We start from the raw sequence: 23,677 nt of genomic DNA, 5'->3' as shown, positions 1-23,677 counted from the left end.
AGAAATGAGATTCAATCCTCACATCTTGAGTCATAAAAATGATTCAACGGAAACGATTTTAAAACGGCAAGTGAAATAAAATAATTCAAACGCAGTGATTAAAATGAAAATAAATAATTAAACCCAATAATAAGCTAATTTAATATGAAAAACAATTTAAATGTATTACAATAATTAATTATAAGAAAGCATTTCAGAATAATTTTCACTAAAATTAAAAACATAAAAATAAACTCACTAAAAATCCAACCAATTTTAAAAATAAGAGAATAAATTTTTAAATTAATAACAAATAATCTTTCAATTAAAAATACACTAAAATACGGGGTGTTACAACTGGTCAGCATCCCTTCTTGCTCTGTCTACGTCAAAGGGTTCATCCCCGAAGACTTCGCACGACACGGCTCCTCCTTGCGCAACCACCAACAACTAACAGTGAGGCCCCGCCGCCACAGATAGCTGCAACAGAGGGGGCCGAAGAACCCTTCAACACCACCAAACACTGCCTAGCCCACGCGTTTCCATTTGTGAGATTTTCTCTCTATCCCTCAGTTTCTAGCTCTACGTCCCTTTAGCTCTCTCTCTCACTCATCTCTCTCTCTCTCTCTCTCTCAATGCCTCACCATAGTGACCTTCTTAGCCGCATTGCACGCAGCTCCTCCCTTCTCAGTGAGTACCTCGCGCCCCTGTCCTCGCCGACAGTTGCACCGAAATCGCATGAAACTTTTTCTTTCAAGTCTACGTAAACTTTGCTTTTGCATATTATTTGGATATGGAATTACAGTTTAGCCCTTATTATTGGATGGTTTCAATTTGAAATTTTTGTTTATATTAAATTTATTTTTACATGGTATATGCAGGAAGAATAAGAAATTTTGTAGAAAATAAATAGGATTTCCAAATTGTACTAATGGTAGCATATTATTTTTACAGTAAGTGTAAAGTTTTATTTTGAACATTTTAATTATGATTATAGAAAATCACTTAAGTATTTTAACATGTTATTAAGTAAAGTTTTATTTTTAGAGTAAACAATATTGGTGTAATGTTATTTTTACACGTTAGATATGGTTTAGTCTATTTGAAAAAAAATAGTTATAGTTTATTTTAAAATATTTTGGGATAGTTATATTATCCAGTATTAAACTTTATAGTTGGTTTTTAATAATAAATAGGTCTGACTTTTAAATATTTTGGTCAAAATTATTAAATCAATGTTGATGATTTTAGAAAGTGATGATTTGTAATTTTAGGTTTTGAGGAATTAAATTGGTTATTTTAGAAGTTTAGGATTAAATATTGAGATACGTGATTAATTAGAAATTTACGAGAATTACGTGATTATTTTATAGGTGACGATTAATTATTGTTTGACATTTGTGAGGAAAATTCTGAAAAAGCTAAGAAGTTCAGGTAAGCGGGATTCCTATGCTAGATTTTGCATTAAAATAAAATAAGCTGAGGTTATTTTTGAAAAATATACATATTTGATTATGAAAATAAATTTAAGCTACCTAAGTTATTTATTTTGCATTTCTCATGAGATTCTGTTTAAGAAGAAATTATTTTCTGTTATAACTAGTGTAGACATGAGCTTATTTTTGACATTCGGTTTTTGAACTTTGAAAATAGAGCGAATATGAAATTTTGTGCATAAATTATGTTTTGTGATATGACTTTGTTCTGTTCTGAAGATTTTCTGTACTCTAATATGATCTGATGTGTTTTCTGAAAACCTCTGGCGTAACATTCTGTTTCTATTTCTGTTCTGTTCTGACCTTACCACGAGTGTAAAACTGTGGTCTCTGTTTGGGTTAGTACCTACCTTTCTGTTTCTGGTGCACCCACTTTGGAAACAAAATGGTTTTCTGTGTGATCTTTTCTATGTGCACACTTGGGACTCCGAGAATGAACAAGAGGAAGATTCACATTCTGTTTCTATTCGGTTAGCTACCGGGGTTTGCACAACTCTACCACAGGGGTTAAACATAATATTTGTTCTAATATGATAAGATAAGATGCGATGTTTCAGTTTATGCTATGCTAAAGGGATTTTGATTATGAATATTTTCAAACTTTCGCTTTGATATTTTTAATAATATGCTCTGACACTGCATTTTGAAAATAATATTCTGATTTTGCATTCAAAAAGAAAATATTTTGTTCTGCATTCTGAACTCTATAAATGCTTATGTTTACACGCTAGTATATGTTCTCTGCTTACTGAGTTGTTGGTAACTCACCCCTTATCTCTTTATGTTTTTCTGATAATTTTGATGGTTCAGCTGGAGAACAAGAGTAAGAAGTTTTAACAAGGTGTGATGATTGTAGTGAAATAAGTGCTTGAAGGTATAAGTGCTTATTTGAGAGTCGTAGTTAGTAAACTGATTTATTTTTCGAGTATTTTGATTTGACGAGTTAAGGATATTTTTGAGTTTTTAGAGAATTTATAATTTATGTTATTGAGAATTTCTTTATTGTCCCAATGGAGGAACTTAGATATTTGGATTGATTAAATTGATAATATTTTATGGGATTTTCTGAATTTTATAATTATGTTATTTAAGTTAATATTAAGTATTAAGAGCTAACTCTTCGGACCTCTAGAAACAGGGCGTTACAAACATAGACAACTAATTTGTAGATATTGAGACTCCATCTCGTTTCAATTAATAATTCATTTGGCAATATGTTTTTATGTTTCAATTAATTTTTATAAAATCTGTGGGCAAGAAGATAGCAGATGAGGCTTGTTTCAGTTACTTTAATTTTCTTGTCATTTTCTCCTATACACTGCCAATATAAATTGGAACAAATCCTCAGGAAGGCATTCAAGTATATAAATGATAGTGTTTGAGCACCTAACAATTCAAGTAAGCCTAGCTAGCAGGTGCACAATCCTGAAAATGAACATAGCGATGCGATGGAGCTCTGAGTCTGGGGTGGAAATGGTTCAAACAGGAAGATCGACGTCGGAAATAGCCATAGGTATGACATGGGTGGTAGTTGGTATGGTAGTTTGTATGATGGTTTCTTACTAATAGGACTGTTATTACAAAAAAGTCAAAACTTCGTAAACATGGTATGGATTCTATGGGTTAAAGATTCAAACATTGTAAAAGTTGCTCGTTTGTTTTTAGAGATGAGATGAAATTAAAGTTAGAATATTAAATAAAATATTGTTAGGATATATTTTTTAATATTATTTTTATTTTAAGATTTAAAAAAATTAAATAATTTATTTTATTTTATATAGATATTTAAAAAAATTGTAATAATGATGTGAAATGAGATTTCAGATGATTTGAATTTATCTGTGAATAATAATGTTTTATGGATCTCATTGAGATGCGTTTAAATGTAATTAAGTTGGCATATGTGTTTGAATGTATGAAGTAGGTTGAAATGAGTTTATTTTTTTTCTTTTTTTTAGAGAATTAAAAAAATAGTGAATCTTATCAATAATTAATTTGAGATGAATTGAAGTGTGCTTGCTAACTAAACATAAACATAGTCCAAATAGTCGATGTCAATGACAAAAAGAGAGTTATAATTTCATGGTTATTAACCGTGACTTCAACCATAATCACAAAGAAAAATTATGTTCATTATTCTCGCACTACACATTATATTTACTTTTTTATATTTTTATTTATTTATTTTCTTACTAAATGTATGGTGAATGGATGATAAGTAGAAATCAATGAGTTTAAGAAGAATAAAATTAAAAAAATTTAAAAAATTTAAAAAACTTAAAAAAATTAAATTAAGTATGGTGTGTAGAGATGATAAATAACAAAGCTGAATTTCAAATGTAAGGTCAATATGGACATAAAATTTTGAAAAGATGAATTTTTTATATAAACAGAGAAATTATTTAGTAAGAAATTTAAATAAAGGTAAATTCATAAATTGACGTAATTTGATGCGGTATATTAGATTATAAAATTATTTTTATTGTAAAATAGATCTAACATATCATATGAAATCACGTTAATTTATGAATTAATTTTTGTGAAATTTCTCTATAGTTGTAATAATTCTTTTATATATATATATTGATATAGAGAGTGAGTATAAACGATTATTTTATTTTTCTTTTAGTAAAGAAAAAAAGAAAGATTGTTTTATTTTATTTTTAATTTTTTGGAGGTTGAGAGGGAATATACAAAATTTGTACTCTCTCCAGTCTCCACTATGAAATCTAGACTATCTAGTACCGCTCCGGCTCTGCTAAGCACTCTCGAGTTTGCTCTGACAAGAACTAGGTCAAGACGAGTAGATTCCTCGTTTGCGTCTTGGATCTCGATTATCCTTGAACCTGGGAGCATTCTTATGGCGAATAGGTAATCTCTATTTATTTTTTTGCGATGTTATCGAATTAATACTGAAAGGATCGTCGTGCATTGTCGTGGAAAGTTTTTTTCTTACTAAATTTTGGTTTCCTGTTTTCTGTTCTTGCCAGGATTTTTGAGTAATTTATGGGAACGAAACTTGGTTTGGCTCTCGTTGATGATCATAAATTGTTTTGATGGGGAAAGCTCTCTGCTACGGTATGTGTTTTCTACATTTTGTTGGATTTTTCGGACGGTCCCCTTCTGATTGAAATGTGTTCCAATTAAAGTGAGAGTTTAGATCAACAATCTGTTTGGAAGGGAGGGTATGCAGGGAAACGTAAATTGGAAGCTAAAGCCCATTGAAATGGTTTTATTTTTCTCGTAAACAAAATAGGTATAAAAATCAGATGAACTTGACTTAGAAAATATGGTATATGTTTTACCTTTACGAGGCAAAGCCCATTAACTATATGGCTATATGTTTTACCTTTACTAGAGTAGTTCTTTTTAAGCCTAATCTAGTGAACTTGACTTAGAAACCTAATACTAGTTTTTCCAGATCCGTCATAGATTAAAATCTTTCAAATATGCTAAACGAAATGCATAGGAGAACAATCGTCCTCGATATTATGTAATTATCTCCTGAGAACGAACTATTTTCAGTTGTGGGGACTTCCCTACTTAAAATTTATAAAAACTATGCCTTTTGGTTTTTCATGTCTTCTTTTTTTTTTTTTTTTGGGGGGGGGGGGGGGGGGGGTGGGGAGTTTATCTTTCCAAAAACAGGGAAAAAGCTTCTTTCTTGCCTATTACTGTTTTCTTGGTCTCATAGACTTGCATGATCTTTTATTCCGCAGATGGCCAAAAGACAGAAGTCTCTAAAAGTTTAATCAATAGGATCTGTGATGTCTTCTCTGATGGAATACATTTTGCAGCACCAATTTCCTCCTTGAGGACAAATGAATTTGACCTGGTATGGTCATGTTTTGGTAAAATAGATCCTTAACTATGTTTGCCAGACTGTATTATATGTCTATGCTCCTAGAGCTGCTTTTAACTTCAAGATACATCTTCCTCTTATTTTGTTAGGTACAAGGTGTTTTACGAATGTTGCAAGGATTTTCTAGTTCCCTGTTCTATTGGGACGAGAATGAAAAAAGTTTTTATGCTAAAACTGGAATATATGTGACTCACCTTTCCCACACAAGCCTCCTCACTATTCTTAATCAATTTATGTATGCCGCGACATGTTTACAACATGTAGAAACAGTAGTCAATGAAGTTGAGAGATCTGTGAGATCACATCCTCCAACTTTGAGGGCATTTACATGCTCTGTTTCTGCATGGCTTAAGGTATGTATGTAATGGTATAAAATTTCAATTATCTATGATCTTTCTTGCTACAATGAAGACAAATTTACATCCTTTTAGAGCAGAGGTTGAGGGATATTGCTCTGAAGGAGGAAATGAAGATATGCAGTGCGGACATGGGGACCACTCCGACCTTGTTAGGTTTGGCCAGTTCTTTATCAAGGTTTGTACCTGTTCAATCTCTTCACAATCAAGAATGTGGTAGTTGTTGCTGTTTGGTCTATCCTGTTAGTGACTAGTACCATCCAGAATTTTGCAACTTCATGTTGAGATCTTCTTTTATCATTCATTTTGAAAGCTATTATTCTCTTGGTCAAGAAGCCCACCGAATAAGAGAAAAATAATAAAAAAAGGGAAAACGGAATGTAAACCAAAAAGAGTTTGATAATTTAAATTGCTCCTCCATTTTCTTTCCTTAAAAGGACAGCCCTACGTGATTTCTGTGTCACACATCAGCATGCATAAGCATTTGGTCCCTTCTCTAGGCCCCACACGCTTTACACATTTCGTTTGGTTGCAGTCAGTGCATTAGACATCTTTCATTTTCAGTTACATGTGAAACTAGACTCAGTGTCTTTGTTAGATGATTCTTATCCCTCTCTCTCTAAGGTACTCATCATATATCCTTTGATTCTTCTTGTTGTGACAATCACTGATGACTCTTTATTGATATTAGTCTTTGTTCAGGTGCTGAGTTTCTATTTCAAATAATCCATGGAGCCATTCCCCGAGAATACTTTGAGTCTAATTTTTCTGTTCCAGCTGCTGAATTGGCTGTTTGTGTGCTTGACTATCTTTACCAGAGGCTCAATGAAGTGTGTCTAGTACAAGGTGGTGAGGTTGTGACTAATGTGGTGCAACACTGTGCTTGGTATTTGATTTCTTTTGCTTCTCTTTAAAAGTTATGCTACTTTCAGGTGGAAGCCTATCAGATGCTGCTTCACATATTTGTTGGGAGTTTGTTGCCATATATTGAGGGTCTTGATTCGTGGCTATTTGAAGGATCACTAGATGATCCTTTTGAGGAGGTAATTGTGATTAAAAATTTGTTTTATATAAAAAAGCTTAGAAGGGTTCTATGTTGGATTTACGGACACCTCAGAAGTAGCTCTCCACTTTCAAAAATTGATGTCATTTGATGTAAAAACTGTTTCAAAACACGTTTCTTTGGTGTATCAATGTTAGTGGTTGTCTTGCGGATGGAGTTTGTTGCATTGCGCAGGTGAAAATAAGGGAACATCACGTTTGACTCCCCATAATATCTTTTATATTGAATTTGTGTATCACATTTCCTGATGTATGCATTTTCTGAAATTGAGAATTTGTCTCATGCTTTATTTAAGCAGTGTTGACAGAGGGTTAGAACAGTGTCCTTTATTTAAGTACTGTGTTGATCATTCTTATATACCCTGCGCAGATGTTCTTTTATGCAAACAGAGCAATCTCGGTTGATGAGGCTGATTTCTGGGAGAAGAGCTATCTACTAAGACTGGTACAGTTTCGTAAGTTTGATGATGAGCTCTCTGCCACAACTTCTGCCAGTGATTGTGTACCTTTGACAAATGACAAGAAGGAAACAGGTGAAAGGGATTCCATCTCTCTGTCTAGCTCTATCAAAGGAAAAGAGGGGAGCATCAGAGACTGCCAAGCTTGTCCTCTGTTTATTAAGGATATGTCTAAATCAGTTCTCTCTGCCGGAAAATCATTGCAATTGATCCGGCATGTTTCTACTACATTCTCAGTGACATCTAGCAAAGGAAGTGATTGTCAGTTTGACGGTTTTGGAACTTCTAGTGATGGTTTTCATCGTGGGCAGATTATAGCTGGGTTAACTTTATCAGAAATTTTCTTTGTGTCATTAGCAGGTCTCATAGGCCATGGTGATCACATTTCTAGATACTTTTGGCAAGATAACCATTGCAAAACCACCCCATCATTTGAGGAATCCTTTGTGAACAAATTAAAAGTAGAAAATGGTGGTGGTGAAACTTTGCCACTTTTACCATGCTCAGAGAAGCTTTGGTATAAGTTCTTGGTTGATACATTGCTTCAAAAGAGAGTGCTCAATTCAAAGTCTGCACGTAAGGATGCAAGTTATTCTCTTGATGCAAAGGAAGAGAATATGGTTGCAGATGTTGGTGTTAAGTTGCCTCTCTTGGAATCGTTCTGCACAGAAAATCCAGTTATTACCATGTGTCAGAAGATCCTTAGAAAGAATATGGATGCCTGGAAAACACTTAACTTGTCTAGAAATTTCTATTTACCACCTTTAAATGACGAGATTTTACGGAAGGCTGTGTTTGGCAACGAGCAGATATCTTCTCATGCTACTCAAGGAACAAACTATGCTTTCGGTTTCCAGTTTAGCGAATCTGAATATATTCGTTCACAAAATGACACAGAAATGTTGGAAGTGTTGTTTCCTTTTCCAACTCTTCTTCCTACATTTCAGGTACTACTAGAGTGGTAGTTTTCTGTGCAGCTTTACAGTTATAGCTTTTTATCATTCCTTGAAAGTATTCATAAGACCTGTATGTTATTGGGAAACAGGATGATCTCCATATGTCAGAGCTGTTACCTTTCCAGAATAATAGCACCCTTGCATCAAGAGTTCTTACATGGATCCAAAATGTTGAACTGAGAACTACTCCACTTCCTCTGGTTATTATGCAGGAGTGCCTTACTATCTACGTTAAGAAGCAAGTAAATAGCTAAAACTAGTTTATAGAAATTTATTTTCTTATTATTGTATGCTTGCAGTTCATATATAAAAATTAATTTACTTCTCTGTGTCATAGGTGGATTATGTAGGCAAGCATATATTGTCAAAGTTGATGACTGAGTGGAGGTTAATGGATGAACTTGCAGTGTTGCGTGCCATATACTTGTTAGGTTCAGGTACTCTTTAGAAGATGAACTTTTTTTTTTCTGGTCTATGTTTGTTATTAGATGTCCACAAATTTCTTTGACATATTTACTGATAGATTGTTACCTTCAGGTGATCTGCTGCAGCACTTTTTGACTGTGATTTTTAATAAGCTGGACAAGGGAGAAACCTGGGATGACGATTTTGAGTTGAATACAATACTACAGGTGAAATTACTCCCGCCAATAATGTATTTTGCTTACTGTTTGAGGCAGGTTATGGTTACATGAAAGATTTTACAACAGCTATCAACATCACAAAATTACTTTGAATAAATGTATTTTCCTTCATGTTTAAAGAAGTCTCTACACATTAAGAATACTTGGCATGCGTTGTTATTGAGATTCCTTTTACCATAAAAGCAAAATCTTTTAAATTAGTTTTCTAACTAATCACTTTCTAATAAGAATTACACGACTCTCTCTCTCTTTCTCAACCCCTCTCTTCCGCTCCCTCTCTTGTTTTCAATGAATGTTGATGGTGTGCTATCTTGCCTGTGAAACCTTGCCTCCATTTTCTTACCTTTCATGTAATCACTCTCTCTTTCTTACTCATTTGGATGGGTTTCTTAAAGTTGGGGATTTTGAACCACTTTCATGCTGAAAGTAAGTGGTTTGAGTTCTTGGTGAAGGGGTCTCTATTTTATGGATAACTGAAAGGAGCAGGGGCAAAGCGAACAGTGCCTTTGGGAAGAATCAGTTTTGGTTGGTTTCTGGCTACTGTGGAGGCACTACCTCAGGTGGAGGGGTCGAAGGAATTCCTAAGAACTTCCTGAGCAAAGCATCCTTGGCTCAAACAGAGCATACCTGGCTCAAAGGTGCTATGGAAGGTATAAGGGGAATATCATTGGAATAAACGTAAGGTCTAATTTTCACGCTATATATTAGAACGTTGACACACAGGAAGAACTATCTTTTACCCTTCTTTCTCTAATCCCCATCCGTAACATACTAAAAGGTAGGGTGGGAAGGGTTGGAGGCTACGACAGTATGACCGCAAGGTGCCTGAAGTGTTCCACTCATTTCTCAGGATTTTATAATTTAGTTTTATTGAATTATTGATTGCACTTAATAGGCGGTATTTATCGGTCCTGGTTGTTGTGGTCAATGTGTTTTTCATTTCTCTTGCTACTCTAGGTGGTAATTTTCTTGCTAATTGGATATAGGAATCTATTAGAAACTCTGCCGATGGAATGCTACTAAGTGCTCCAGATGCATTGGTTGTGTCCATCGCCAAAACTCAAGGTGTTGATGGTGATCAACCTAATGTAATTACCGTTGCCTCAACCCCTCGAAAAAGTCGTGTTCATAGTTTTGGGATTGATGGCCTTGACTTACTGAAATTCACATACAAGGTTTGTATCATGTTTAGCTTCACTTCATATTATCTTTCATGCCCATTTTATGTATCAACTTTCATTTGCATGTGACAGGTCTCTTGGCCACTTGAACTTATTGCTAATAAAGAGGCTGTCAAGAAGTACAACCAAGTAAATATTTTTACTTTTGGTAGTGTCCAAGGTGTCTTCGTCTTGGTGCTCTCTGATCGTTTCATGTTTGATGTAGGTGATGGGCTTCTTGTTGAAAGTCAAGCGTGCAAAATTTGTTCTTGATAAAGCTCGGAGGTGGATGTGGAAGGTTAATTCTCCCTTTTCTTTTCATTTCTTTTCTCCAATGCTATTCTATAACCATTATTTTTCCTTTTGAGCAGAGCATATAATTGAGATGAAGATGCCCAAGTACTTATAACACGGATCAGTGTTGACAATTTTTTTAAAGATCACATGTTTAAGGTTTTCTGATTATGATGTTCCAATTACCTTGCAGAGTAGAGGTACTGCAGAAAGCAACCGCAAGCGCCACTGGTTGGTGGAGCAGAAACTCCTCCATTTTGTGGATGCTTTTCACCAATATGTAATGGACAGGGTAAGGCTTGTCCCGCTGTATATGTGGACCTTACTTTCAGGGAAATTCTGTTGCTATATGCAATCTTTGACTTATGCACATGGACAGAATGTAATGTTTTGATTTGGGATGTTGTACACACGCCTTTAAAATCCAAACGAAGTGCTACTTAGTTTTCATGTTATGTTTTCTATTTGTTGAATTTTCTATAATGAACATAGTTTTCTGTTTGTGCGTGCTCTCTATAAGTATATTATAGCACCACCTCGAAATGTTTTCTTATTTCAAACCTTTATGAATTTTCATTGACTTGTTCCATTTATTTGTTTTTTCCTTTGGTTTTTCACATTATGGACACAAACTTTTTTATGTATACTGATATGATTATAAATCATTAGCTCATTACCTGGGTTGATTTAGATGTTCTGTCAAGAGATTGGCTAAGTTATCTAGTTTGACGTGGATTTTGTGCATTCTCTTAGAACTTGATTTATGTTTTTATGCATGAATTTTTCCTGTTATCCCTAGTGGATTTCAATTCATAATACTCTTTGAGCTTTAGTGAGTGTTGTCATCAGTATAGAGAGATGTTCCAAAAACAATAACTTAGCTGGGTAGAAAGAAAGAAAATAAGTCTCGATATCATTTAGTGTTTATTACTCATTTTTCATGTTTTAGGTTATTTCTAATCAAAAGCATAATGTTTTGTGGTTGCTTCTTTTTCTACTTTCATAGTGTTCCTCAAAATTTAAATGCATTCTCAAGACTCCTAATAGAAGCTCGTATGTTCTTGTGGGTTATGAACTGTGATATTAGTTATCATGCTGGATAAATGGAGTTATAGCACATTGGATTGTTTATTTTTGATTTTATCCAAATTCACATACATAACTAGAATGCGTTCTGCTGACAAGGGCTACTCTTCAAGCAAAAGGTCTTAAATATGATATCACATTTAAATCAATGTAGTATTGAGAATTTTCTTCGAAAGCTACATACTTGAACAATGGGAAGTGGCAGTTATAATTACATCTTATATTCTTTTCCTCATAAATGGTGTGTCATGCTATAAATTACTAGTGATGCTCATACCATTGGCATCCGAGTTTTTGTTTTCATCAGTATTGAACTTCTGATCTCTGATAGTAATTTGGTAAGCAGGTATATCATAGTGCATGGCTTGAACTATGTGAGGGTATGGCAGCTGCAAGATCCTTGGATGAGGTCATAGAAGTGCACGAAGCCTACTTACTTTCAATTCAGCGGCAGTGCTTTGTTGTCCCAGATAAACTGGTGAGTATTCAGCGTCTTGCTCTTTTTTTTGTTTTTTTTAATCTAATTTAGGGCCTGGATCTTTCAAGTGATAATTTTGAAGAAAAACTGAGTTCTTTTCAATGCTTTCTTTGCATTCAGTGGGCTCTGATTGCAAGCCGAATCAACAGCATCCTTGGATTAGCTCTTGATTTCTATTCCATACAGCAAACACTAACTAGTGGTGGTGCAATTTCTGCGATCAAGGCCAGATGTGAGATGGAAATTGACCGTATTGAGAAACAGTTTGATGATTGCATTGCTTTCCTACTGAGAGTAAACTTATATCCATCCTAATTCCATTATTGACCCTGTTTATGATGTGACTGTCAAAGTTTGCGTCAAAACTGTAGTTTACTTAGAGTACGATATCTTTCAACAGGCACGAGTAAGATACGAAAGTAGTTGTACTCACAAAACGGGAATATTATAGTGGGTGATTTTCTGTGCAGGTCCTATCTTTCAAGCTCAATGTAGGGCACTTCCCTCATCTGGCAGATTTGGTTACGAGGATCAACTACAACTATTTCTACATGTCTGATGGTGGAAACTTGATGATTGCACCTAGTTCTGAAACTGTTGGTTTGAAACTAGGGAAGGCCTTTGCCGGAAGAACAGACTGATCAAAGCTTTCAAGTATTTTCATGATGTTGCATCTCGTAGCATGTTTCAGGATGATAATGCCCTATCTGGAAAGGCCCCTTATTTTCCTCTGCTGGTTTTGTTGAGAGAACTATAGGGATGTGAGTGAAGCAGATGTTGTGGCAGCAGCCTTGGACTCTTGGTCTGTCACGTATAAATTTCTTGACGTTATGCCTATCTTAGATCCTGAGGTTTCTTTGTTCAGTTTGCTAGAAGATTCTAGGATTCTCTAGTCTTCATTTGGCTAAAAGCCTAAATGGCTCTGGAAGTTACCTATCTTCCTTTGTTTGCAATGCTATGCTTTGTTTCTTTCATAGGTATATATATATGCAAATGTAAGGTGCTTGTGAGCTATATTTAGCGCGTTTGAGGTTTGATTCTTGCCAATATATATTGCATATGGATTTCCTTGAAAGCAAGCAAACAAACAAAGATTCTAAGATTGGCGATCATTTGTTTTTTTTTTATACATGGTGAGAGGGGATTCGATCCTTGGTTTCTCACTAAGTTGCCAAATGATCTAGGCGATTGGTGATCATTTGTATACACATTCATTTCACTTTTATCTTAATGTGTTTATCCATATATTGTTTTTATAAAGGAAAATGTATGCCACACCCATTCCATTTTTATGTTGGCGTGATATTATCCATCAACTATTGAATTTGTTATTATAATGGTGAATGAATAATGCGACAAGTACAATATAATAAGAGTGGAATGAGTGTAGTATATAGCACAACTCGGACTAAATAGGAGAACTAAAAAAAGAAAAAAACAGAATTTTATAGCTAGCTTTGCACTGGCAATGAAAAGCATAACTTTTACTTGAAAGCTGGTTTTTATAAGCTCTAAATATATAAGCCTCATGCAAACCTATTATAAAAAAGTGGATTCGTTATGAAAAAGTGTGAAAAACTCGTTTTTTTCTTCATGAGATCTATAGTTTTACAAAAGACTTGTACAGAGTTTGTATATTTGAAACTTGTTCTTATCATTACTCTTTTATAAATTGGTTTGTTGGATTTAGGACTCACTGAGAGCCCTTTTCATATGGTCTAACCGTCGATTTTGTAGAGCAAGTGTGAAAGAACAATTGGATCTTTGCCTTTTCAAACCTTCAAAGGCTATCTCTGTTTCCAAATGCCATTATCATGCATCTCTTTGCAACATCATTAGCTCTTTTGTCCGATCCTTCTGAATACTTCGTGCTCAGACCATTTTCTCCTGAAACCTTTTTAGTTCAAATCATTTTGGATCAAAGACAAGTCCTGTTTCTTTGTTATTGCAGTGGCATGCCATCAAGCTTTTGACTGGATCCCCCCACTTTCTGTCTGTGCCAGAAACTCAAAAGTCACTAAAGGAGCTATGAGGTGATGGAAAAAGATCACTTTGGTTCCATTCAAGCTAATATAAAGAAATCGATTCCTCAATTCGATTGACTAATGCTATATACTACATCTTCATTATTCCGTATCTGTCATAATGTGCTGACGTGTTATTATCTGTCAATTATTAGATAAACTTTTATTTTTCGAAATAAAAAGCTAAAAAGTTGATGACTAGGATAGGAGCGCGGCAAAGATACAATATAGAACATTTCAAATTGACTCAATAAATCAATATAAATATGACATTGTGTCAATATCAAAGAAGACTACAAAATGCATGGTGAACTATTTTCTTGATCTATTTAGGGGGTTCTTGGACCTCTTAAGTTGGGTTTTCAATGATCTCAACAGAAGTAGTTGGTGCTGGTACTTGAGATGTTTGACCGTTTGAATTGGGAATAATACCGTATTCTCTAGATAGTGTTTCTGAAACTTCGAAGGAAGTAGAGTGGATTTCCGTTTGTGTTAAACAATTTGACTGATTTGATAGGTGTCTAGTGCTTGTTGAGGCTTGACCTGCACCTATACCATTAAGACTGCCAATTTCTTTTTTGTCTTGCAATGACATTGATGCTTTCTTTCTAAATGTATGCGAGCGAAGGTCTCTCTCAAGGAAAGTTCTTAATATATGATGAATTCTTCCCAATATTGAGTCTCCTGCACCAAAGGGTTTGAAGATATGCTGCCTCTCCTTGTAAAAGAACATAGACACAGTGAAGATGAGAGCTGATAAGGAAGCAATCCCAGCAATGAGAAATAGGCCCCAGAAGCTAGAGAGGTCAAGACTTTCAGAAGAAACTTGGGCATTGGAGTCTTCACAATTGGTTTCTTTCTTTAACCATGCACTTTCAATCTCTTTCATTTTCTCTCCTTCTGTCACATTCAAGATTGCCCTAGAAACATCTGCTACAAGAGGTGAACCTCTTGGAATACCTGCAAAGTCATACAACAAAAAGAAACCTAATATGAAACCACTCTTCTTGCTACACAAACACACATACAGATGAGAAATATGTAAGGAATTAAGCTTACAAAGCCAAACCCATTAGTTTTATAGATTGATGCAGCCATGGTATACTTGGAGCAATATTTTCCTATAAACAGCTTCATGTAAGGGATCTCATCAAAAGCAGCAGCTATACCACCATTGGCACTTCCTTTAGACAAAAGCTCATCACATTCTTCTATTGAATTATACTGCTTAAACTGAGATTCCTTAAAAGACATTTCTTTTAAGATTCCAAACACAAAAGAACCCCTTGGGTACCCAACCCTCTCCCCATTCTTAATAAGCTGCTTGACCTCAGTAATTGTTGGTTGGAGCTGTTGAACTGTTAGGAGAGATGCCAAACTCGCAGTGTAACTTTGAGTAAGAATGAGCACTACAAATACCCATATGATCACTACAATCCTAGTGCAGTTGTTTATCACTATCTCCCCTGTAAATTGAATTCATAATGGTCATACAACAGAAGATAATTGCATCATAAATATGAGGTTAAAATCCTATAGAGCTTTGCCATAAGAGTTTCTAAGATATCAATTAGAAATCATTCAATAAAAAAAATAACTGATATGGAATAAAAGAGAAATAATTGGCAATTAAACTGCTAATGAACTGAATATCTCTTAACTTCGCTCCTTGATCCCCATTAAACTTATCAATAATGAACTCTTACAGCCTCATCAAACATATTTGTTGGTGCCTGACTACAAAGGCAACTTCAGTAATCTTTAGTAGTAATATGTATAAGTTTCTAGAGCTAGTGCTTTGTGCATATAATGGCCTTGTATCTAGTATTTGCTAGCATTAACAATGAAACTAGAAAATGGGAAAGGGGACTTACGATGTGCGAAAACCATGGTTGAGAAAGCATACCATAAGCTTGTCCCAATCTGATGTGAGCAAGGCCCACGAAAATCTTCATTTACTCTATGTTCAAGAAGCCATACCACAAAGCCAATGAATACAAAGAAACAACCGCTTGACATCCAAAGGTCCCAACTTAAAGGCTTCAAGAACACCCATGCATTTTTCCTCCTATTATCTCTGAGTGGCACTACCATGGTCACTCCAGATTCCGTGAATGGCAATGTGAAATCCACAAACTTAGACCTATTTGCTATGATCGTTATATCGCCTACCGCAGCATCAAATTTCTGTCAATCAAAATATTTACTTCCATTATTTCAATTAACAACATGAGTTCTTTCATTTAAGGTTCCAAATTTTATGCGACTTATTAAAATAGTAAGAATTATGAATATTTTACTGACCTGAAGAAATACTTGATAGACCAAATCATCGTAAGTACCGGCGCTTTCACCTCCAGGTTTTGCAAAGGGAATGAAGTAGTAGCTAATAGAATATGGTAATGATCCCATCACAGCATTGAAGATGTCAATACAATACCCAGTAACATGTGTTCTGTTAGTGCTATGATCATATATGACCTTAACAAATCCGCTGGAACCATTATAATTCACTGGCACTCCTATTCGTAGCTTCTTTCTATTTGTTGGAATCTCCCAACCTTTAGGAACAGAGGTTAGATCACCAGGCCATATAATAGGTCCCAGATTGTTCTTGGAAGTAGAATATTTGCTAGTGTTCTTCGAATTCAATTCCCTTCTGAGTCCATCTTCTGGTGTCCAAAATCCAACCTGTCTTTCTCCATTACCATTCACATTAATTATCTGAAAAGTCGATGATTGTAACTGCCCATTAAGAAGATTGAACTCCCCAGCAAGGCCTCTAAACTTAGTATCCTGTATAGCTTCACGAAGTTTTGGACCATCTTGGGAGATCTCGAAACTTTCAAGATCAATTAAGTTGCTTGAAGCATTTGTACTCTTTCCAACCCCGAGATTTGTAGTCCCAACCTTCTCAACTGCCATGGCTAAAGCTGAAGCAGCATCATAAGCCCACAAACCAAAAACATTCAAATCAACATCTGTAATGGTTGGGTTGTCTTGTTGGAATTTCGTTTTCCATCGAACTGTAAAACTTTCAAGCTCTTTTGTCTCTGGAACATAAGTCTTCACACCCAATACCCCTTGCATTGAGGCAAGAACTGAACGTTCTTTCGACCCAACAAAGTTGGCTATCCCAGTGGTAATGATCCAAACATATCCTTCGCTCATCATTCCAATCTCTTTTGCCATTGTGAAAACTCGAGAACTGAGATTATGCGACATGTGCACAATGAAAACTCTAGTTTGCATTGTCATCAACTTGTAAAGTTCTCTACTGATTTCGCTATCATTGGCCAATGGAGAAATGACACTTCGATAGGGAACACGAACATCAATATCTTGCAAGGCATCAATGAAGTAGGGTATTATACCTTCTCCATACTCGTTGTCTATATAGATAGGTACGGCTTCTCTCCATCCAAAAGCTTGAATAATTGCACTTATGGCTTTCACTTGAGATGAGTCGTTTTGAGCAATTCGAAAAAAGTATGGACTACGAAGTGAGGTAAGAGAAGGGCTTGTTGCTGAGAATGATATGATGGGCACCTGAGATTTATTCCCAAGATCAATGACAAAGTTTGCCTGCATTGAGTTTTGTGGCCCTATGATGGCTTTCACTTTTGTATTTTTTGTTAGGTATAGAGCTGTGTTTCGAAAACCAAAAAAAGGAAAAAAACATGATTTAGTGTCCATGCATATATAATCACTGAATAGCCATTGGGAAATCAGGGTAAAATATAGCACTTTCCATTGCATCAGTTTAAGATTAATGAACTACAAAGTAATGCTAGTCCACTTATGTGATTGACCAAAATATTTATTTTATATAAAAAAATGATGTAACCAATCATATTAGTGGAGTGCATAAGGAGTACGTAAAAGTGACTGCACGTAGAGTTTTTGTTTAGAATATGTATGCCCCGTTCCGTGCACTCCCTTTAAAAAATAATGGAGCTCACTACTAAAAAGTGATATAATTTTTATGTAGGTTTTAGATTTATCAAATTTTTTTAAAGGGATCGAGTGCGTGGAAATTATATATCCTAAAATTATACAAATAATTTTCCTTTTTAACTAGCAACCAAAAACTGTAGCAATTAAATGTAATAATCAGTAATGTTCTTTAAGAGAGTTCTAGTAAATTGATACTAAGGCGGAGTTTGGATGCTGAGCTGAGTTCAACTGAGTTGAGTTCTTTATGAATAGTAATGAGTTGAGTAGTGGATAGAGTTATGTGTGACCCATCTAAACTGAGGTTAAAGTGTATTTGTATGTTAAGATGAGTTTATTACTTTTTATGAAAAATTGAAAAAAGTTGGGGGTCTCACTTGTAAGAAGGTTTTGAGTTGAGATGAGTTTAATAATTTAAGAGTTGAGTGTTTGGATATTAGACTCAACTTAAAATTAGACTGAACTCAACTGAGTTCAGCTAAGTTCGGTAACCAAACGCAACCTAAGTACATTATTCTCTCACATGTTCATTGTGTCACCTGTGACACAAGAACGACTCCCACTTCCATTAATTGTGTGAAAACAAATCATGGGGGAGATGCTTGTGTTCTACTGATTATTAGTAGGAAAATTGAATTGAATTGGAAAAAATATATATGGAAAGGACGTTGTTACTAGACTATCTGAATTTATTGTTTAGATGAAACGTTTGACCTAGCTAGCAGTATCATGTGGCACTATCATGTTATATTATAAAAAAAAACGTCAAACTCATTTTTTTGCTTATTATCACTACTATTAATTTTTTATCGTGATGACAAGCATCTGCAGAATGGTTCACTTACTACAAACTGTTATCAAATTCCTTAATAAACTTCCAAAATGTAGCATTCAGTTCATTACCAAACAATAATGGAGCATTTTCCATGTCAAAATTTCTCTTTAAATGAATGTTTTTACAATTAGAAATCAAAGTTTGTTTTTCCTGCATGATGCGATCAGAATAAAATAAATAGAAAGTAGTTAATTAATTAGCATCAAGATAATTATTAAGGGAAAAACTCCCAACCGGATAGGTGAAAATCCAGTTTTCACACCAGCCAATAGGATTTTGCCACGTAGGACATACAATACATATTCATCTACACTCACATGCACCAGATTTCTACTTTATTTTTCATCTCTTTCCCTCTTCTCTCTCTATCTCCCTCCCCCACCCTGCTGCAAGCCTGCAACTCCCCTTTTCTCTCTCTAAAATACTCTCCCTACATTATGCAGTTTTTTACTGTTAAATTGTTCTGTTTAATGACACCTATATTTCTTGAATCCCAGACGAGTTCTTATATTGTACCATAAATGTTTCAATTCTTTTTTCACTACTAGCTATATTGGTATGCTTATAAATTATATCGTGAAAACTCTGGGTAGGGGATGCTTACATTGAACTATTTTAAGCTAGGAATGTAGGATTACCAGCTTGTTGGTTGTTCATTTTAATAGGGTCTAGCTCCCATCTGGCGCTAATTAAGGTACCTTTAGATTCGAAGATGAGTTGAGATGAGTTGAGATGAGTTGTGAATAGTAGTGAGATGAGTTGTGAATAGTAGTGAGATTTGTAAGTTAAAATTGATGAATAATAATGAATAGTAGTGAGATAAATTGAGATGAGTTGAAATGAGTTGAGATAAGTTGCGAATACAAACTGGACCTAAGAAGATTGTACCCAATGGCCGAGCAATGGTTGGTCAAGTTGCAGGAGGAGGGAGAACTGAGAATCCCTTTCTTAGGGCTGGTAATGCATACCACAAGTACAGAGTAAAGAGAAACTGTTAGGCCAAGGTTCGTGGTGTGGCAATGAACTCAGTTGAGCATACTCATGGAAGAGGTAACCACCAGCATATTGGACATGAGAGAGAGAGAGAGAGGAGGGAAATAGATGAAAATAAAGAAAAAATCTGGTGCATGTGAGTGTAGATGAATATTTATTGTATGTCTTATGTGTCAAAATCCTAACTGGTGCGAAAACTAGCACCCATCCTGTCGAGAGCTTTTCCCAATTATTAATTCACAAATTACCTCTTAATAAAATATTGAAGAGACTAAAAGAATAAAGAACACATAAGCTGTTTGATATGTTTTTTTTTTTTTTTTTTAATATATAAAATTTTTTTAACACTTTTAAATATTTTTAAAAAATAAAAAAATTTACAATATCATTAAAAAAAACTTCCTTAACAGTAAAAAAAATTATATATATATATATATATATAAAATGTATCAAATAGGCTGGCGAGAGCTGATCTTGCAGAAACCCCAGCGGTGGTTTTATCCTATTATAAAATCTAGTACTTTTTTTACCTATACTACACTTCTGTATGAGAGAGAGAGAGAGAGATTACGTACCTGCAACAGCAGCTTGGACAACTTCATGTCTGGAGTCCCTGGGGTTGAGGACCAGCCTAGTTTTGTAGTGAGTATGAGAGGCATAGAAGTCGGAAAGAGCCATGTTGATGCAGCTCATCCCGACCTTCCCATTCCGCCCATCCAAGTCCAAAACCACACCCACATCAACTTGGGTTAATGTCGTGTTTTGTGCCTTGGCGACCTTGATAATCCTTTCCGAAAGAACAATGAAGAACATGAATAGATAACAGGCTGCAACTCTAGGAGGGACGTTCCAGCTCATGATCATGGTTAGGTTTGAATAATGGACGACGACACGACCGGGCACCTTAAACTTAGATATTTATCTTGAATGCTGGAAACCTTTCACTTTCATGTCAAGCCCCGATCGAGATACTGTTGGAGGAGAAAAACTGATATTCTATTGACTTTAGTTCATGAATATACTAAAAAATAATTTTATTTAAGTTTATTATTCAACAGATACAGCTAATTATTTGAAAAGTAAGAACCTGCAAGGATGGAAGAATATTACGAAAACAAACAAACTAACAATTAAATGATATTCCACACGGACAAAAAAAAACTGATAAATCAACTGATCTAGAAGGATAACGATCCAGTGATAATGCATGGTTGCTGAGAAATTGGCCATCAAATAATATATCATTTCAAACATTAATGCTAAACGCGTAGTCTCCTTTATAAATTTCTTTGTTTGCATCTCTCTCTCTCTCTGTGAAAAGGTACATGCATTCAGTGTACGTAGTTGGCTTAAATTCTTGATAAGGATTTATTTGTAAGAGCTTTGGAAAAAGATGTTCTTTAGGGGCTTTGATTGCATGGGGACAACCTTAGGGAAAGGCCTAAATGGCTTAAGTAAATGATATTTCTTAGAACATGCAACAAATAACTTAACTTGCAGGAGAAATAAAGATCTCCGAAGAGTCTTTAACAGGGATCCTTATAATGCAGGGCTGACTTTTTCTTCTTTTCTTATTGTCCTTTTCTTTCCTGTCTCCAACATAATCGGTGAAGCATGCGCAACATCTTAAAATATTACTTCAGGAAGTGCCATCTAAAAGACTAGCTAATACATTGTCCATGCCTCTTTATGGCTGGTTTGGTTATACAAAATTAAATTATCTCATCTCATCTCATATGATTATTATATTTTTTCTAAACTTCCATATAAAATATAATAAACAATTTAATATTTTCAAATCCTAAAACAAAAATAATATTATAACAATATTTTATTTAATTTTCAACAAAACATCTCATCTCATCTAATTTGAATTGCATAACCAAATGAGACCAAAATATATTGTAGAATAAACAAAGCCTAGTTACATTGTCAGTTTGTGCTGCAAAAGATATATATATATATATATATATATATATATAGTTTCTCGAAATAAAAGTAGACAAAAACTATTTTTTCTTGTAGTGTGATCAAAGTTTTATTGTGCTGTTCCGGCCAGTATGACCTCTATTTACCGTGCCAGGATAATGACCGGTACAAGAAAGGTATATGCTTCGTATCGAGTCAAATACCGGTCGTACTGGTGCGTTTCGATCAATACAAACTGGTTTTCGATGTATCGGCCGGTTTTGGTGTCCGACCGAAATTTATTGGATTTTTGTAATTAATATAAAATTCTGACATTTTGGTAATTTTCACTCCAATTCTCACATATGATGACTATTTTCTTAACTTTTTTTAATCCCATTTTCTAGATGACTGAAAATCAAATCTCTACTCTCATTTTCGTGATGAAGATGTGTGATTATTTTTTTAAATAGCTGGATTGAGAACTTAGAAGTATTTTTGAGTTTTATAAATATGTGTTTTAACTTTTTAAGACTTGCATTGATGTTATTTTGAAATATTATTTATACATATATAATTAATTTATTATATATAGACTATCCCGAAACGATACCCGAAACGGTATTAATATTGAAATATTTCGTTTCAGCGCCTTAACTGAAACGGTATTTAAAACTTTGAGTGTGATGCACATACATACATAGCACACCCTTAATTACCTTTTGTATCCTAGGATTTCTCATATTCTGCCGTTGCATGGTCGAGCTTGATCTCCAAGAATAGAATAGAGAATTCATGTTTTAGAACCTCCTCCCCTTACTCCCGCCTCCTCCCTAACCTCTGTACCTTCACTTTTTCTTACATTGAGATGTAAGAAAATAGGAAACTAGTTTCAAGGAATACTTTTACTACTTTCTTAAGTGAAGAATGACAGATTGCATAGGTGTATATATACACGAGTACAAGAAACAGATTTCCTAAACTTATGCAGTATTTGAAAGTCTAAATTTAAAAACTTTACAGTTACAAAATCAAATGTAAAACCGCAGGATCACATCTCCTCCATCTTTAAACTGAAGCACCAGTTTCGGCACTATTGATTGCCATATCATGAGTTTGATTTTCGGCCTCCAGTATTTTTAGTTGGTTGTACTTCATCTGTTACAGCCTGATTTTCAGTATCAGTTTCAATTTGCAGTTGATCTTCTACACGGTCCCTCAATCTGAAGGGGAGATCACGAACATTCAGATTGAATTGCACATTTTGAAATTTAATAGGCGGCAATGGTTTTGTCAAAGAATTGGCTAATTGATCCCTGCTTGAAATGAATTGTACTGAGAGTTGTTTCCGAGACACTTGATCTCTAACAAAGTGAAAATTAATTTCAATATGTTTTGTGCATGCATAAAACACGGGATTGGATGATAAATATGTCGCGCCAATATTATCGTACCAAAGAAGTGGTGGTTGATGCATAGGAATCCCAAGCTCAGATAGGATCGATTTTAACCAAATTAATTCGGCTGCTGTGTTTGCAAGTGACTTGTATTCAGCTTCGGTACTACTTCTAGTCATTGTTTGTTGTTGTTTACAGCTCCAAGAAATGAGATTAGGTCCATGAAAAATGCAATGTGCACCAATCGATCGACGATCATCCTTATCGGCTGCCCAATCCAAATTCGAATAAGCTTGTAATTTGAAATCCTTGGCTTTGGTAATTAATAGACCTGTTGAAACCGTGTGCTTAAGATACCGAAGTATCCATTTAACAGCTTGCCAATGTGGTTCCTTAGGTTTGTGCATGAATTTGCTCACTTTATGGACTGCAAAAGCCAAGTCTGGTCGTGTAAAGGCTAGGTACTGCATACTCCCAACGATGCATCGATATAGCCTTGCATCTTCAAATGGAGTACCATCGTTTGCTATGAGATGACAAGTGGAAGCCATTGGAGTGCTACACGGTTTGGCTTTATCCATTTTGCTTTTCTTAAGCAAATCAACAATATATTTCCTTTGAGTGAGGTAAAGACCTTCATTACTTTGAACAGCTTCGACTCCAAGGAAGAAGTGGAGGTTGCCTAGCTCTTTGACAGGAAAGGACTCTTTCAAGCTTGCAATGGTTCTGTTGATA

The 23,677-nt window shown here is 34.9% G+C and overlaps 2 protein-coding genes across 4 annotated transcripts; one reads left to right on the top strand and one right to left on the bottom strand.

Annotated features, from left to right (window-relative positions):
- The first annotated feature begins 4,161 nt into the window (after nt 1-4,161).
- Nucleotides 4,162-12,881, top strand: LOC121244796 (gamma-tubulin complex component 5-like). The gene is made up of 18 exons (XM_041143002.1): nt 4,162-4,346; nt 4,466-4,553; nt 5,195-5,310; nt 5,427-5,690; nt 5,774-5,871; nt 6,385-6,547; nt 6,626-6,736; nt 7,126-8,160; nt 8,259-8,411; nt 8,507-8,606; nt 8,707-8,801; nt 9,800-9,988; nt 10,067-10,123; nt 10,200-10,271; nt 10,461-10,559; nt 11,700-11,831; nt 11,952-12,125; nt 12,302-12,881. The coding sequence occupies exons 2-18, from the start codon at nt 4,532-4,534 to the stop codon at nt 12,470-12,472; spliced, it is 3,051 nt and encodes a 1,016-aa protein (XP_040998936.1). The 5' UTR covers nt 4,162-4,346; nt 4,466-4,531; the 3' UTR covers nt 12,473-12,881.
- A 1,185-nt stretch (nt 12,882-14,066) lies between these two features.
- LOC121243863 (glutamate receptor 2.2-like) lies at nt 14,067-20,594 on the bottom strand. 3 transcript variants are annotated; one of them, XM_041141930.1, is made up of 5 exons: nt 20,213-20,594; nt 16,160-17,502; nt 15,730-16,042; nt 14,911-15,321; nt 14,067-14,815 (listed from the first exon to the last, which is right to left on the bottom strand). In XM_041141930.1, the coding sequence occupies exons 1-5, from the start codon at nt 20,499-20,501 to the stop codon at nt 14,205-14,207; spliced, it is 2,967 nt and encodes a 988-aa protein (XP_040997864.1). In that variant the 5' UTR covers nt 20,502-20,594; the 3' UTR covers nt 14,067-14,204. The 3 variants fall into 3 exon arrangements, with proteins under 3 accessions (XP_040997864.1, XP_040997862.1, XP_040997863.1); XM_041141928.1 differs by having other exon boundaries at nt 14,639-14,815; nt 14,915-15,321; XM_041141929.1 differs by having other exon boundaries at nt 14,639-14,815; nt 14,915-15,321; nt 16,160-17,404; nt 20,213-20,349.
- Between the last annotated feature and the right edge of the window lie 3,083 nt (nt 20,595-23,677).

This window comes from Juglans microcarpa x Juglans regia, chromosome 8S (genome assembly GCF_004785595.1).
Source record: "Juglans microcarpa x Juglans regia isolate MS1-56 chromosome 8S, Jm3101_v1.0, whole genome shotgun sequence".
NCBI lineage: Eukaryota > Viridiplantae > Streptophyta > Magnoliopsida > Fagales > Juglandaceae > Juglans > Juglans microcarpa x Juglans regia.
This window is presented reverse-complemented; position numbering and strand designations above follow the sequence as displayed.